Here is an 18,361-nt window from a genome sequence, read left to right as displayed (position 1 = left end):
CACACATACAGACCTTTCCGGAAAATTGCTGGCAATTGTCAGTAAGGGGCTACTGTCAAAATGTAAGCACTTTTTACAAGTATTTCATAGGTGCATTTTTAATATTTTCCAGCAAATTACAAGATTTGACATACATACACATCCTTCATAACATTGTATCAAATTCTAATCTTTATAGTATAGTTAAGAATTTTTTATGGCATGTTTGCCCCAAGCCCAACATTGAATTACTGTAATTTGCTCTATTAAAATGTAATTTACCTGCATCTTAAATGTCATATTTAATTTAAAATTTACATCTATTTTGATTTTAAATGGTACAGAAAAAAAACAAAGGCAGATTAGGAGCATATAAAGTCTCCAGAGTTTTCATTTTTTACTTAAATAGTTAATTATTACAACCAATTTAGTAAAAATAACATATGAAAGCAACAAATTTACATTTTCAAGCACTATCCAAAATCGAAGGACTTTTAAACCTGCATGATATATCGACAGCCATATCGATATTTGTCGATAAATACTATTTTTAAAATGATCGTTATCGATTCAATATCAAAATTAGGTCGATATCTTTAAACCGATGTAATTGAACTGTAATTGTACAGAACTGCTTGCCTCACACATGCACAGATCGAACTTATTCAGTCTTGTCCGGTGCACTATAATGAAGCTTTCCTCACATTGTTTATTCCTTCAAAGTCCGTCCTTTCTTTATGTGGTATTGCTGTGAATTAATAACTTGATAAGTAACCATATTCCTTATCATTGTAGATATGTTTGATAGTGTCATTGTGTTTTATGGTTTCAATTGCCTCGAGGAAAATATTAAGTGTAAGTGTTAAGTGTAAACATTTGATTAATTTTCCCAACCAGTACCTGCTGCTCGTTAACCGAATATTAACCTTGAAGTGGTCAGATTAATATTGAACTATTATTTGAAAAAATAAACAAACTGACGTGTCCATTTTGTGTGACACATAAAATCTTACATTTTAAAATACTGATTTATTTTAGCATGTGAGCAACAGCATACAGAACATATATCAGTTATTGGCTTCCAAATCTAAAGAGTTATTGGTATCAACCCAAAATAATCCATATCGGTGCATCCCTAATTAAAATTCAAGCATTTTCTAGAATTTCCAGCACTCGTATGAACCGTGTATATTTCGAACCCTGTATATTTTTAAAGAAATGAGTAAAATCGCTTCACTTTACCTGATATGACACTACACATGAAAAGGAACAGAAGTTCTGGATGCTTGCGTCAGACATGGCCAGATGGTACTGAGGCACCAGCTTCTGCTTACAGCTGTTGCATTCCACTGGAGCACCTTGTATGAGCATGCAAACAAAAGACACATTTGAACTTCTAAAGAACACATTATAAATTCACTTTCTCATCAATATTACATGTTTCTGGAAACACAGTGCAATGCTGATTGCGCTTCACAGAGATAAGTGGGCTTGACAAACCACCTGTAAAGCCCTGGTACTTTATTTATTTAGGGTATTAAATAAAGGAGTCCAGCACAATATGCACCAGACCCTTTCTTATAAGAGTCCTCTCATAAAACACTGCAATTCTGAGTGTGCTCCATGCAGATCAGTGGACTTGACAACCACCTGTAGGTAACAGTCTTTTTTAGGCATGTGATCAGCTGAGGACCAAAAAGGAGGAAGACGAGACCCTGCAAAGACACGCATATATATATATATATATATATATATATATATATATATATATATAAAAATTTATAATAAAAATAATAATTCTAAAAAAAAAAACAAAAAAAAAAACTAAAAATAAACAATATTCTTTATATAAATATTTGTTATTAGCCACACAATTTATTGTCTAGCATTAAATGTTTACCAGTTTAATAGTGGCCTGAGTAATATTTAATAGGTTAATACTTTGTACCTCAATGTCGGGACAGACTGCCGCTAGATGGCGCCACTAACTCAAGACACTTTCTTATAAACAACTGTACTTATACTGTGCACAGTAAAACACTGCAATTCTGAGTGTGCTCCATGCAGATCAGTGGGCTTGACAAACCTGTCCAAGTCTTGTTCACCCTTTCTCATTCATTCACAGAATTTGTTCTACCCTCAGTAACTGAAATCTGTAGTCTTAGTCTTAAATCCAAACCCTCTACCTGCAGGTTAGACCCCCTACCTACTACTCTTGTAAAGGCCATACTCTCCTTTTATCACTGACATAATTCACTGCTCTCTCACCACTGCTATTGTTCCTTCCTCTCTCAAAGATGCTGCTGTTACTCCAATTTTAAAGAAACCTGGTTTAGATCCCAATAACCTCAATAACTTTCGTCCTATTTCCAATCTTCCATTAATCTCCAAAATTCTTGAAAAAACTGTCGCTGATCAACTTCACACTCATCTTCCCTGAAATAACTTATACGAACAATTCCAGTCTGGTTTTCGCCCACTTCATAGCACTGAAACAGCTCTCCTCAAAATCACTAATGACCTCCTCCTAGCAGCTGACTCTTGTTCACTATCCATTCTTCTACTGCTTATTTCCACCTTCAAAATATAAATCATTTACATCCTTCCCTCACACATCATTCAGCTGCCATTCTTGTTCATAGTTTAGTCACATCCCATTTAGACTACTGTAATTCCCTTCAGTTTGGCCTCCCAATTAAAACTCTTCATAAATTGAAATTCCATAAACTGGAACAAAAGGCTGCAGCCCGTATTATCCCAAAAACCCCTCTATGTCACATCACACCCATTCTACAACAGCTCCACTGGCTTTCCATCTCTTTCAGAAGTAATTACAAGATACTTCTCACTTTTAAAGCCATCCACAATCTTGCTCCTCCATACCTTGCTAATCTTGTTCATATCGCCACACCTTCTCAAACACTCAGGTTTTCTTCTTCCATTCACCTCACTGTTCCCTCTGTCCGCCTTGTCACCATGGGGAGAAGATCCTTCAGCCAATTTGCTCCTCAGCTTTGGAATTCCCTTCCTCCTGATCTCCGTAATTTAGACTCTCTTTCACTATTTAAATCCAAACTCAAAACACATCTGTTTATTCTCTTTAACGCATTTTTAAAAATGTGTATAGTATTATATTGACTTTTGAGTTTTTACTTGAACTGATTGTTCTAACTGTCTTGTACGGTGACCTTGAGTGTCAAGAAAGGCGCCTTTAAATAAAATGCATTAAACCACCTGTACGACACACTCTGTACTCTCCATATGGTCAGAGGAAAAGTATGAAATAAATAACTGGAAGAAAAACAACTTGGGATGGTCATATCATTTCTACTCTGATGATTTAAAGAGTAAATGCTAGAGTTAATTCTATATAAACGATGCATCTTGGTTGGTATATGGGTGTTACCTGAAGAACTGACAGTCTGGACTTTATTCGCTGTGACACATGCGGCAGAGCAGAAAACCTCCCGGATTCCCTCTGTGTTCATATATTCCACCATTTCGGCAACCGGGTGCAAAGTGCGACAAATTTTGCAGGTGACAGGTTTCAGACTCTTCTGCAAAAAGGATATTCAATTGAATTAATAGTGAGTTAACAATAGCAGGCTCGTATTTACGCATTCATTTGAGGTTACCTTTTTGAAGGCTGTAAGGCAGCTCAGCTTGCAGAACTTCATGACGATGTCCTCTATCTGCAGAGATGGACACTGAGCGTCTGTGCCGTAGCAGATTCCCCCACAGTTCATACAGCTGTTCATGTTCAGCTTATTGGAGGTGCGGAACTGGTTGAAGCAGTCGTCGCTGCACAGAATATGGATGGAGTCCATGAAGTTCACTTTGTGAGTAAAAGTCTATGGGAAACACAAAAGGCAACATCTCAAACTGCTGGATTTTATTTGTTTGTACATCATACAAGCAACCATTTAACATCAAAAACTTAAAAAAAAACATGTTGAGAAATCCTTTTCAGCGTATAATAAAAGAAAAAAAAATGTCTAATAAAAGGTTTATACCTTCACTTTTGTGGATAAGGAAGCAGTGTTGTATACACTCCACTGAAATCATCCATTAGTCTACATATTTAACTGTGCTTGTTAAGCACAAAGATTTTATTTCAAAACTATTTCTAAGTTCAGTTCTAATTTCCAGCAAACAAATAAGCAATAATAACAGTGTGGTCAAAGTTATATCCAAACACACATCTATTCTTATGCCCCATATGGTGATGCAGACGTCTCCAAAACTCATCATGTGAACAAATCTAATCATGTTTTTATTAGAACAAATATAAATATGCATATAATAAATAATCAGAATAATAATAATAATAATAACAACAACATTATACAAATGCAAATTGTGATGAATAAACTAGTCGTGTGGACAAAAGAGCAAAACAATATTACACTTTTGCGGATCGACCTAAATCTATTGGCATGTGAATGCGGCCTCATTTTGTAGGTGGTAAATTCAGTAGTAGAGCTTTAATACACAAACGTCAGCAGACAGAAATAGCAACTTACCGTTCCCGACTTCTGACAAACGCTGCACTTGAAGTTTAATAAAGTGACGCATTTCTGACTGCAAAACTCCTTCAGATTCCCTGCCACATCCACCGGTGCACTGATCACATCCTTAGAATCAGTAATATCTCTGTGGGGAAAAAAAGAAAACATTGCACATTATTGTTTTAATTTTAATTAAACTCCTAATAAATTTCATTTGAACTTTTGAAAGAAATTATTAATTAATTATAAATGCTATTTGTTTTTCTATTGGCATATCAGTAACTTGTGGCAATTTCATGGCAAGATCAATATAAACAAACAACTTCTCAATACGAGATACAAAAAAAGGACAAAAAAAAAGCACATTAAAAACATTAGATATGATTTATCAGCTTAATATATGATGACTAGCTTAAAATTCTTCCAGGGATAAATTTTTAAAAACATCAAACCAAAATGCTCTTAGTATAGAGTTAAAGGGTTGTAACGGATCACGGTTGATCCATGATTCGTACGGATCTCAACACACATGACCTGTGGGACACATACTTTTTTTCAAACTTGTAGATGAATCCTAAATTTGTAACGATCACAGAGAGATCATCTCACGTCATTCAGATCACATGTATGAAAGCATTTAGGTATTCCTGTAAAATATAATGATGATATAAATCATGGTAGGTTATTCGGGATGTGGTGGGTTTCTTAGGTTATTAAAGGTGTTTTCCGTCACTACTTATTTAGTCTGCATCAATGCATTCAATGTAAACTGCACGATTAATCATTAAAAGATCGAGATCTCAACACCCACGCAACAAATGATAATTTATGATGATTTGCATATGTTTATTAATCCTTCGAATCGCTGCATTCAAATCTGAAAACGCAAAAATTAAGAGAGATTCAGTCTTTAGTCCTTTGAGTTAGTTACAAACAGACTAATAACACAGAAGTACTGGCATAACAGTTTAAAGTTTAGATAAAACCACTGATGTTTATGAAAAAGATCAATGTTATATGCATTTAACGATGCTCAAAAATGAAAGTTGTAGGCAGCAACTATATTATTTAATCAAAAAGTGGCAAATAATAAATAATAATTATAATAATAATAATAATAAATAATTTTTTTAATAAATAATTCTTCAAAAATGACACATCTAACAATGAAACATGAGGTTATGACTGAATAACTGAATCATTTATTGAAAATGAGACTAAAAATACATATGGATTGTACAAATTATGTTAGATTTCTACATTTAGCATTATCAGCAACAGTAATAGTTACAGTGAATTTTTCACAGTTCTGAATATTTTACTATTTATTTTTATTCAGCTGATTATTTCTTCATTTTATTTGTATTAAAATTACAGCCAAGTTGTTTGTTAAAACCAAAAGTGTCTTGCAGTGCTGTTTTTGTAACAAATGGAAAGCAAATTTTAATTTGTCGCCTCCCATTTTTGGTGTATCTGAAAAATGGTCCAATTCTTCACTAAAAAACCAGTGTGATCTGAACCGTGAGACTTGCGATCTGTTACACCACTAATAGAAATCTGTCTAGCTGTCTTTAAAAATGTCACATTTTAATAAATTATGTTTTATGCTGAGAAAGGCTTGATGTTGTTGATGTTGGCTTGCATGCTACTTAAATTCCTGGAAGTCAATCTGAACGCACAACTCGCACAATATTTGAAGCCAAGGCCTGTAAGCTTACTTGAGGCAGAAGTGACATTTCTTGGGAGGCATCTTGACCACCACATTGGAGTTGCTACAGAGACACTGAGGAGAGCAGTAGAGTTTAGGACAGCCTTTGCGCTGGAAAGCCGTCTGTCCCTTCAGCAGGACTTTATTGCACCCTGTGCAAACCACACCGACCGGATTGGCTGGAGCTAAAGTTCGGAGGGACAGCGTAGGGACTGGTGCTGGCTTTGCTGAGACACCTACTTGAGCTGTAGTCACATGAAAATAAATATGTCAGAAATATAAAATCTAACTTTAGCAGTCATCATTAAGTCCAATCACCAAATGATGACAAAAATCACTCAATCCATCATACCAATGGGTGCAGGAGTTCCTCCTACAGAAAACACCGCACTGATCTTGATGGCACCAGTCTGGTCCTGAAAATATGAACACAAAAAACATACTTTATATCATTTTGTACCCTTGTGCTGATCTTGATGGCACTAGTCTGGTTGAAGTCCTAAAAATGCTAACAAATAATTATACTTTATATCCTTTTGTACCCTTATTTAACCTAAAATGTAAGTTTTTTTGTTGTTGTTTTTTTTTAAATAAAGCACGTTTAATTTAGTTTTCCCCCATTTATCTTTAATAGATAGGTGGCACTGTGGCACAATGGGTTGGCTGTCATCTCACAGCAAGAAGGTCGCTGGTTCGAGCCCCATCTGGGTCAGTTGGCATTTCTGTGTGGAGTTTACATGTTTCCTCCAGGGTGCTCTGGTTTCTGCCACAGATCCAAATACATGCACTATAGGGGAATTAGGAAAACTAAATTGGCCGTAGTGTATGAGAGTTTTTGGGTGTTTCCCAAAGAAAAGGATTGCATCTGGAAGGGCATCTGCAGCGTAAAACATATGCTGGATAAATTGGCGATTCATCGTGCTGTAGCGACCCCAGATTAATAAAGGGACTAAGCCGAAAAGAAAATGAATCTTTAATAGATTTAAGCATTATGTGCACAAAAATTGAAACTGTAAACTCAACTCAAAGAAGCTTTCCTATAGCATCAATGCAAGTGACTACAAACTATTTTTACAGTATTATACATTACAGTACTCTTTGCAAAGCTCAACTTTCGAACAATCAGGTGTTAAGCGTTGAGTTTAATCTCTTTTCATTAATTAAATTAAGTAATTAGCATATGAATTATAGCAAACAACTTAGCAAAAAGCTTTCCTATAGCATCAATGCAAGTAACCAGACTTGTTTTACCGTATCGAAATATTACAAAAATCAAACCAAACCCAAACTTTGAACAGTCAGATGTGTTATTGGCTAATTTAATCTCGTTTGTTCATTAATTAAATTAAGCAATTACTATATAAGCAACATTTAAAAAGCTTTACAAAAAAGTATTTTAAGTATAGAAAAGTTTGACAACCTAACTAAATAAATACTGTGAAATTGAACATTGTAATAGACACTAGTATTGGGTCGACAGACGATGCAATCCTCCACCCCGCCCCTGTCGCAGCAGCAACCAGCTCGCAAAAAATACACACGGCCCCATTTACACTAATACGTCTTAGCTTTAAAATGGCATTTTAGAATACAAACGATCCACGTTCACACTGGCGTTTCATCTAGCATTTCTGATGAGACCTCCTTCCACACAATACCGCTGAAAACGCAAATCACGTGACCACACACACTCTGTCATGCACTCTAGCGTGCGGCTGAGCTCCAGCAGTCAGCAGGTGCTTTGAGCACAAAACCCCAGAGAGCAGTGCACATCAGACAGTTTATCAAGGATGTACCGCTGGATCGCATCTCTCTATAGTTGTTAAACGTGATATTTAATTAATCTTGTCTCTATGTAATGACTCTTCGGTCTTTTGAATCTATCAGGTAACATGTCACAGCGTCAGTACACTGCTTCAATCTTTCGCTTTCCCGGTTGTTCTTAGTAATTTTAGCAATAACCTCAGATACCGTTGGTTGGTTTCTGTTGGTTGTGCACCTTTTTTACCAAGTTTGTTGACGCCATTTTAACAACACAGATCACTCTGCCTATTCATGCCAGAGTCCCACAGAAACAATGATTGACAGGTGGTAATGTGTGTAACTTATCTTTATTTGTTTATGATTTGGTTATGGGTAAAACAAAGACCACGCGGGTCAGGTAGTTGAAATGGTAGACTACAAATATGAATTAATTATATAAATTATATATTACAAATATAAATAATTAATTCACTACCGCCTACGACAACGATGCCATCGTGATGTTTCACATTAGACATTGTACGATGCCAAATTGGCCGACATCATCCAACCATAATAGACCCCCAAAAAAAATAATTTAAAAGACACTGTGCACAAAAAACAAAGCATACAATCCTCAAATGCACTGCTCAAACTGTTACTTTAAAAGGTGCAATACGTAAGATTGACATCCAGTGGTCGAACTAAATAATGCAGTTCAATTTCCAAAAAAATTAGTTCTCTTCTGATGTAGGTTGCCAGATAGACACCACCAATGAGAGCATGCCTGATGATCAAGCCTACACCATAAATACACAATACAAAAGGAATATTTTTCATATTAAAAGGAGCTTTTTCTCCAAACGATTACCTGACATTTCAATTTTAGAAAAGGTTTCTATGTCTCGCAGCTAAACAGCATACACTTCTAAGACATTGATCAGCCTTAGATACCGATTGTGCTTTTTTTTACTATTAAATGCTACCAATGAGACTTTTGAAGGCCATTTGCAGCAGCAGATCCTAAATAAACATATCTGAAAATGAATGTTAGACCTGTGACTCAATGCAAACCACTAAGTATCAGTCACTCAAGGTGTAATATGCATTAATTAGATTTTAATCCTTACCACTTCATTGAAGTGCAGTGAGTGCACTATTCTGTGCTTCTGAATGGCTGTATTTAAATGTTGTATTGCGTCTGGTGCAGAGTCAAATTGCTTGTCTCCGCAATAACAGTGTTACAACGTAAACATCTCAGCTAATGTTTAAATTTGTAATATTTATAAAATTTGCTAATTAAAACCACCTAATGTGGACCTTTATAACCCCGAATCTGATCTAATTAGTAAACTGGCAGTGGGCAGGTTAAGGAGACTAAAACAAAGACAGACATTCTGACACAGAACACATATTTCAAAGCAGAATATCTGACTTTAGCATTGTTTTTCAGATAAACAAGTTCACTTAGCATGTTTCTTAAATATCTTCAAACATAATATGGTATTTTTATGCTCTCAAAAACGTCCATACATCACCTTCATACTTCAATAAAAGCAAATAAAGAGCAGAAAACTTACCGCTGCAGTTTCGGGTTCATCTTTAATGTTTCCCTCTGTGCGCAGCGATACTGATGCTTTCTCGTACTCCTCATCCATCGGCTCGTCCTTCACCTTCATCGGCAGGTCCACAGAAAGCTGGTCCGCTTGAGGCTTTATATCAGATTTTACTGCTGATTGTGTTTGCTGGATTAATAAAAGTTATATATTTTAGTTTTTGGAGTGTTTGGAGTGGCTAAGGGATTAAAATCTAAAGCATACTGTATGTTAGGGCTGCACGATATTGGAAACATTTTACATTGCGATACATATTGCGATATAATTTCATCAGATGACTTAAATAGCTTAATTAAATAGCTTAATTAAAAATAACTTAAATTTGCAAAGTCATTATTTGGGATGATTTTGTAGGGGAGTGAAATATAAATATATTTTATGTATTTTTATTATATACATAAACTACAGTCATAAATAAACACGATTGAGCAAATTTTTCAATTAAAAGACCTGTGCTTTATGGTTTTCTGGAGAGAGCAACAGTATTCAGGTACAGAAATTGATAAATTTGGTAAATTGGTAAATAGCACTGTATAGTCTTCACCATATAAATAATTTTATAAAATTATTATTTATGCACTACCAAAATGCTTTAAACTCTCATCAAATGCTCACACAGTCACAGGCCCCAAAAACACAAGCAGATGATAAACTTTTACTCTATTATGGTATAATTCTGCAGTGGTTTTTGGTCATCTATATTCATAACTCAACATTGCATGTCTTGTGACTATTGCAGAAGCACACATAGCTAGACTGATGCTCAAACGATATATTATGCAGCCCTATTGTGTGTGAATTTCATCATCTAAAAACAATGCGTCTACTGCTGGATTTTGCGACAGACTTCAATATCTGCACTTTGAATAGTTTTTACACTAACTGCCCACAAGGTGTCAACATAACAAATTATTTGATCTTGCATACAACTATTTATGTGGAAAAGACAAAGTCAATCATTTTAAGAGGAAAAGAAAGCTGGTAAATAGATAAATATAGAGATTATGCTCACCAATGCAGGTGGTTCTGTTTTCTCCATTTTAATGTCTTCAGACAACAAACAAAACAAAATTAGCTAGAATTAAGTCAATTCTGGTGTAAAAAAACATACAAATATTATGCAGCATGCTCAGTTCTATTTTCAGCCTTTTATTAAGACATGAAACATTATAAAATAAAGTATAAAAAAAGGAAGATATAAGTAAAATCTGGTGTAAAAAACTAAAATATTATGCAGCATCTTCAATCAATTATAAAAACATTAAACATTATTATTATTATAAAAACTAAAAAAGAATTTAAAAAAAAATTCTGCAAGAATAAAGTCAATTCTGGTGAAAAAAACACCAAATATTATGCAGCATCCTCATTTCTATTTTTAACTTTTTATTAAGACATTAAACATTATACAAACATAAATTACATAAAGAAAAAGTAAAAAATATATATATTATTATTTTGCAAGATGCAAGTCAATTCTGGTGGAAAAAAAAACAAATAGTATGCAGCATCTTCATTTCTATTTTCAACCTACTATTAAAACATTAAACATAATTAAAAAAACTAAATAAATAAAGGAAAAAATGTAAAATTTTACTAAGAAATACGTTAATTCTGGTGCAAAAACACAAATATTATGCAGAATCTTCATTTCTATTGTCAACCTATTATTAAGACATTAAGCATATTAAAACGCATATGAATAAAGAAAATAAATAAAGAAAGAAAGAAAGTAAAAACTAAAAAAATAATTATTTTGCAAGAAACAAGTCAATTCTGGTGTAAAAAAAACACATTAAATATGATGCAGTTTCTTAATTTCTATTTTCAACCTATTATTAAAACATTAAACATTATAAAAACAAATTAAATAAAGAAAAGTTAAACAAAATATCAGAATATTGCAAGTAGTATGTCAATTCTGGTGTAAAAACACACAAATATGCAGCATCTTCATGTCCATTTTCAAGAAAGTACTAAAACTTTGAAAAACATAAAATAAAATAATAATAATAATAATAATAATAATAATAATAATAATAAATAAATAAATAAATAAATAAAAGTTTTTATTATTAGAAATAAGTTAATTTTGGTGTAAAAACACACAAATATTACGCAGCATCTCAACTTCTATTTTCAACCTATTATTAAAACATTAAACAAACATAAAATAAATAGACAAAAGTAAAAAATAAAATAAATAAAAAATAGCAAGAAAAGTTAATTCTGGTGTATAAAACACAAATATTGCAGCATCTTCATTTCTGTTTTCAACTAATTATTAAAACATTAAACATAATAAAAAACAAAATAAATAAAGTACAAAATAAATTATTATTTTGAAAGAAACAAGTCAATTCTGGTGTAAAAAAACAAATATTATGCAGCATCTTCTATTTTCAACCTATTATAAAAACATAAACACAAAATAAATAAAGTTTTTATTTATATATATATATATATATATATATATATATATATATATATATATATATATATATATATATATATATATATATATATATATATATATCCATTTCTGTTTCAACAAACTATTAAAACATTAAACATTATAAAAACAATATAAATAAATGTTTTTTAGCAAGAATTAAGTCAATTCTTATATAAAAAGCACAAATAATATGCAGCATTTTCATTTAAATTTTGAACCAATTATTAAGACATTAAACATAATAAAAACATAAGATAAATAATAGTAAAAGAATATATAAAAATAGAATACATTTTGTCCTTGAAAAGCTCCGTAATCAACACACAGAAAAATCAAAGCAGTTTTGCACCTCATTATATGTTGAATTAAAAGCTGCAAGCAAAATAAACAAGCTCAAACCAACCTGCATCCTCTGATCTGGACATTTCATTAGTGAAGTCCTCCACTTTAGCAACCACAAACTCTGCTGAACACTCTGGTTCTTCAACTTCCTTCTGATTCTTTGTCGGTCTGCTTTCATGCTCTTCCTCCACCTCCTCATCGTCGATCTGATGGCACTCCATCAGCATGTTTTCAATTTCTGGTTCATTTGCGTCAATCTCAGTGGTATCCATCTTCCCTGACTCTGCTGTTTCTCCTATAAAATCCTCAGTGGAAAATCCTATGTGGACACCGGCTGCAGACGGAGAGCCCAGCGGTGAAACTCACTCAGATGGTGACGGGCCAAACTTAGCTCCTGAAAAAGAAGAAATTAGGACTTTAAAGAGCTCCTATAATGGGTTATTGAAAATGAGCTTCCATGCAGTATGTAACATATACACATATATATATAGTTGAAGTCAGAATTATTCGCTCCCCTTAGATTTTTGATGGCACTCCATCAGCATGTTTTCAATTTCTGGTTCATTTGCATCAATCTCAGTGGTATCCATCTTACCTGACTCTGCTGTTTCTCCTATAAAATCCTCAGTTGAAAATCTTGTGGACACCGGCTGCAGACGGAGAGCGCAGCGGTGAAACTCAAACAGAATTATTTGCTCCCCATAGATTTGTTTTCTTTTTTAAATATTTCCCAAATGATGTTTAACAGAGCAAGGAAATTTTCACAGTATGTCAGATAATATTTTTTCTTTTAGAAAACGTCTTATTTGTTTTATTTCGGTAAGAAAATAAGCAGTTTAATTTTTTAAAACTCATTTTAAGGTCAAAATTATTAGCCTCTTTACAATACTTTTTTTTCCCGACTGTCTACAGAACAAACCATCGTAATACAATGACTTGCCTAATTACCCTAACCTGCCTGGTTAACCTAATTAACCTAGTTAAGCCTTTAAATGTCACTTTAAGCTGTATAGAAGTGTCTTGAAAAATCTTGTCATGACAAGGATAAAAGAAATCAGTTAGATAAAATAAAACTATTATGTTTAGAAATGTGTTGAAAAAAAATCTTCTCTCCATTAAACAGAAATTGGGGAAAAAAATAAACAGGGGGGCAAATAATTCTGACTTCAACTGTACACACACACACACAAATATACATATACACATACATGCATACATACACACACATACATACACACATATTAGAAATGCCACGATTCTCAATATAATATTGAACCGTTCGGTACGACATCCACGGTTCAATACGCGCTTGTAAATTGCGTTTTTCTCGGTTTTACGTTCAAATAATTTGTGCGTTTTATATCTCCCCGAATTGACTGTTTGTGTGTGCCTGTAAGTCTACGAGCTGAAATGAGGAAACTCCTCCCCGCGAGTAAATATCCAATCACTATGCTCTAAAGTTAGGGGGTGCTTAACCATCATTCAACACTTTAACATGGTGAGCGGCGGTGAAGTGAGGCAACAGTACGAGGAAGCGCCGGCGTCTTTCAAATCTGCGGTGTGAGGACATTTCGGTTTTGCCGGTAAGTATAATGCCAATGAAAGAAAAAACGGTGGACAAAAAAATAACTGTGTGCAAGCATTGTTTCACACGTTTAACCATGACTGCACATCTGCAGCGCCATCTCCCAGCAATATCAGAAGTGCCATGGGATTTTTAACGACCACAAATAGTCAAGACCTCGATTTAAGGTCTCATCTGAAAGACAGCACCCACTGACAGTATAGTGTCCCCTTCACTTTACTGGGGCATTAGGACTCACACAGACTGTGTGAACAAAACAGATTTGTTTACATGTGGATTGGTCAGAGCTAGCCCATATATGCAGAGCAGAGGTATGATACTGTGCTAGAGATGTTTAATGCTTAAATGGACACAATGCAAAATGTTTAATCCTTACGAAGCAAACCGTAACAATGTGATAAAGTATAGTTTATAGGGAGTAAGTAATAACTTGTATGTGAATAATATGTTTATGAATGAACTATTTATATGTATAATTGTGCATAATACACTGTTTAATGATGTTGCAAAGACTGTTATAAGTATTACTGTAGCATAGAAGTAAATCTGAATGATAATACATTGTGATCAAATGTCCGTAATAAACATTACTAGAGAAACTCGACTATGGAGCAACAAAACTCTGACCGTCTCATATTTCTCTTTTAGACATTTAAACTGCAGCACTGCCAGCTGAACGCCGGGCGTGCTACACTGGCCAGGCTCAAGCCTGCTTAGCCTCAGTGAGCAACAGGTCTGGGGCTGCAAGGTGATATGTCCGTTTCCATGATGTGTTATGGTTTAACGTTAGTTTGTTGGTAGCTGTTGTTACACTGTTAAAAATCATTACACAACCTTTGCAAATACGGACAGTTTTTGACAATTCATTGAATGAATCCATAAAATCCATTCATTCCGATTACGTGAAATGTTTTCAATGAACGTCTTGGGGTTTTTTTATGAAAAAAGGCAAACACAGTGATAACAGGTTACAATTAAAAGTAGGGCTGCACGATTCTGGCGAAAATGTGAATCACGATTTTTTTTTTGCTTAAAATCAAGATTTTCTCACGATTCTGTAGATGTAAAATAAGGGTTAATATTCTAGGCTATTATTATTGTTAATTCTCAAACATATGGTAAAACAACACCAATAATATTAGGCCTATGTGTAGCTCTACCGTTGCTTAAAATGCTACATTTTGTACAGTCGTTATGGTGGACTGGAACAGACTTTAAATTACGTTCTCGGAAGTAAACAAACAGCTTGCGGTCAGCTCACGTGTGATTTTGCGGCCACGAATACATCATTAAATTTAGACAGAAATGACATTTCTGGGTGAATTATACCTTATAAATACAGTATGTGACACTTTTAACGCCATTTTGAAGGTGGTTATGTTGCTGTGAAGACTTGTGCGACTGCCTTTACGCTTCTCTCCTGACCTTGAAAATATAATTGGCTGAATCGTAGAAAAGCTGAATTAAGATTGTGTGTAGGGTCGAATTGAGATCGTGATCTTTTTTTCCTTTAATCGTGCAGCCCCAATTAAAAGCTTAGCATTTTACTCACATAATCATTAAAGTGAAGTTACCAAAACTAGGCATGGGATAACTATTTTCAAGGTATACTGCGGTTTGGAAAAGTCAAGGTTTTAAAATCGCAACATTTTCTCTTATACCGTTCCTACGATATATGTAAGATTTTTTTAAGCTTATTAGGACAACAGTATCTCCAGCATTAAAGATATCTAAAGATGCCGTTTTAAATTATAAAGAAACCTGTGTTTTTGAAACAATTGAAGACAGCAGAAGTGAATGATTCATTGTAATTATTTAGCCTGACATGTTTACTGCTCCAAAATATTTAAATGTTTCCCAAATTAAAATATATTGTGTACAAAGGGGGAAAGGTGTTTGTTTTTTACCCAGACATTTAAAAATATAGATATATTTTAGAGAAGTATTCACAATACCATGAAACCATGATATTATTATCCTTGGTTATCATACAATCAGAATCATATACCAGCCCATGCCTAACCAAAACAAACCCACATGGCTTTGTAATATTAATTACTGTTTCATAATGCATAGGTTAGTCTTTCATAACTACACTGCTTTCACAACATCACCTCAGAAAATGACTAATTTAACATTTAAATTCTTAACCATGCTACTATTGCAGAAAACACTTTAGTAATACATTATAAACATGCATCTTTTTTTTAGATTAGATTAGATTCAACTTTATTGTCATTACACATGTACAAGTACAAGGCAACGGAATGCAGTTTAGGTCTAACCAGCAGTGCAATAGCAGCAAGTGCAGGATACAGATATAACTTATAAAGTGCAGTTATAGAAAAACTATGGTGATATTTACAGATGGATGTACTATCAACATTATATACAGGTTGTATTGACTATGATCAGAGATTTACAATAAATTAATATATGTACAGGTTGCTATTAGTAATCAGAAGTGTGCAGGTAAACATAATTACAATTGTATATGTACAGTGGGTGTACATATACTCTGGTTAACTGAGAGGTGAAGTTAGTTTTATATTCTCACATTCATAACTTGTCCTTAATAATATCATTTCTGAAAGGTATTCTTTGCTAATAACAGATTGTGAATCACATTAGAAGCCAGTGACTGTCAAAGTACAACCTTGTTCACGGTCAAATGAATAGTGCTAATGTTTTGAAGTCATACTTAATGTGATTTCAGGCCCAAATATTCAAAGTACCATGGTAAGCAATAATGGGAACGAATATGTCAATTTAAAGCAACTTTACCACTGAGGTAAAGTTGGTTTTATATTCACACATTCAGACTTTCTCCTTAATAAAAAAAGTATTTTTTGTAAAATTTTAAATAGTAAAACCATATAAGCAGCCACCGACTACCAAAGTACAAGTTCACAGTCAAATAAATGGTGCTAATGTTGTTTTGAAGTCATCTTCACATCTGATCTCATACCGAATATTCAAATGATCATAGTAACGTTTAACACTATAGGGAGCGTGTCACTTTACCTCAATTATTCCTTAATGTCTGGTTAATAATGTCACTCGTTGCTTAATCATTCTCAATAGAGGTAAAGTTGGTTTTATATTCGCACATTCATTCATTTAAAAGTCTCTATATTGTTTACCATGTTACTTTGAATATTTGATCAGAATTAGCATTCACGTATGACTTCTAAAGAACATTAACACTATCTAACTCACTGTGAACAATGTTGTACTTTGATAGTCATTTGCTGCTATGATGATATTCCTATTTAGAATTTGTAAAGAATACTTTTCTGAAATTATATTATTAAGGAGAATGCCTGAATATCCGAATATAAAACCAACTTTACCTCTATGCATTCTCAGATCCCCCTTAAACTCGCATCAACCTCTGTTTGCATCAGCAAGGAGCATGTCTATTGTGCTCAACACGACAACTCGCGAGGATTATATCTATAAACCATCCATTATGTACATTTAAAACATGAATGCACAGAATTATTAAACTAGAATACCGTATACAAACGAGCAATACTGTAAGACATGCATGTTTCTGCAGCGAATCTCTGCACAGATGATAAACAACACGCGGGCCACTGTTGCCAACTGTTTATATACTCAATTTAAAGCACTCACACGTGTATTGTTGACAAGCCCCTTCAGACGAGTAATAGCACACGACGTTTGCAGGATGCACGATAGCTCATTTCTGCATCAATACATCAGATGAAGGGACAAAGTTGAACTGGATCAACTAGCTGGAAAGACTAGCAGGCTCTCCCGCGAAACCACTTCCCCCTATGCGTGCAGCAGGGAATTATGGGAGATGCGCACAACACACGTGGTGGGGTTGTTGCTAGAAGAGATACAGCTGCGACCTGAAACGAGAATTGTTTATTAAATGATCCATTAATTGTATTTTATTAACACCTACCACTACCCCAGCAGTAATGTAAAAACAGTATACCGAGTATTATTCACATTATTTATTAAATTGTCCAAATTGTATTTTATTATCCCGACCCAACTCTAATTATGTTTAATTATACGTTTAACAAATAAAGTACCTAACAAGAATTATTTATATTATTTATTAAATTATGCATTAATTGTATTTTATTAACGCCTACCTCAACAGTAAAACAGTAATTATACGGTGTATTATTCACATTATTTATTAGATTGTCCGTTAAATTTTATTTTAATGACGTCTACTCCCTCTCACAAACCTCATAGTAAAGTAAAATATTGTTGTACAGTGTCACAAAAATGCCATATCGACGTGCGTACCTGGAGCTGTATCCCATCTAGACTTCGTGCAAATCAATTTCTTCGAGCAGTTGAGTTCACTTAAATTAGTCTTTAGGCCTAAGGGACCGCTTTATTTTAAAACCACACTAAAACGTGCCTGAACATTTTCAA

General features: G+C 33.9%; 1 protein-coding gene across 2 annotated transcripts in view; it reads right to left on the bottom strand.

Moving 5' to 3' along the window:
• zmym4.1 (zinc finger MYM-type containing 4, tandem duplicate 1) overlaps positions 1 to 17,747 on the bottom strand; it is a 44,169-nt gene extending 26,422 nt beyond the window's left edge. For both annotated transcript variants that reach the window (XM_056479517.1, XM_056479518.1), the window contains exons 1-10: positions 17,576 to 17,747; positions 12,413 to 12,745; positions 10,567 to 10,601; positions 9,519 to 9,683; positions 6,548 to 6,611; positions 6,206 to 6,440; positions 4,503 to 4,632; positions 3,615 to 3,830; positions 3,386 to 3,536; positions 1,222 to 1,337 (exon numbers count right to left, since the gene is read on the bottom strand). In XM_056479517.1, coding sequence (XP_056335492.1) covers positions 1,222 to 1,337; positions 3,386 to 3,536; positions 3,615 to 3,830; positions 4,503 to 4,632; positions 6,206 to 6,440; positions 6,548 to 6,611; positions 9,519 to 9,683; positions 10,567 to 10,601; positions 12,413 to 12,623 — 1,323 coding nt within the window. In that variant the 5' untranslated portion in view covers positions 12,624 to 12,745; positions 17,576 to 17,747. The remainder of the gene's footprint in view (positions 1 to 1,221; positions 1,338 to 3,385; positions 3,537 to 3,614; positions 3,831 to 4,502; positions 4,633 to 6,205; positions 6,441 to 6,547; positions 6,612 to 9,518; positions 9,684 to 10,566; positions 10,602 to 12,412; positions 12,746 to 17,575) is intronic.
• Between the last annotated feature and the right edge of the window lie 614 nt (positions 17,748 to 18,361).

The sequence above is a fragment of the Danio aesculapii genome, chromosome 19 (genome assembly GCF_903798145.1).
Source record: "Danio aesculapii chromosome 19, fDanAes4.1, whole genome shotgun sequence".
Taxonomy (NCBI): Eukaryota; Metazoa; Chordata; class Actinopteri; order Cypriniformes; family Danionidae; genus Danio; species Danio aesculapii.
The sequence above is the reverse complement of the archived record's forward strand: the minus strand, read 5'-3'. Positions and strand labels throughout refer to the sequence as shown.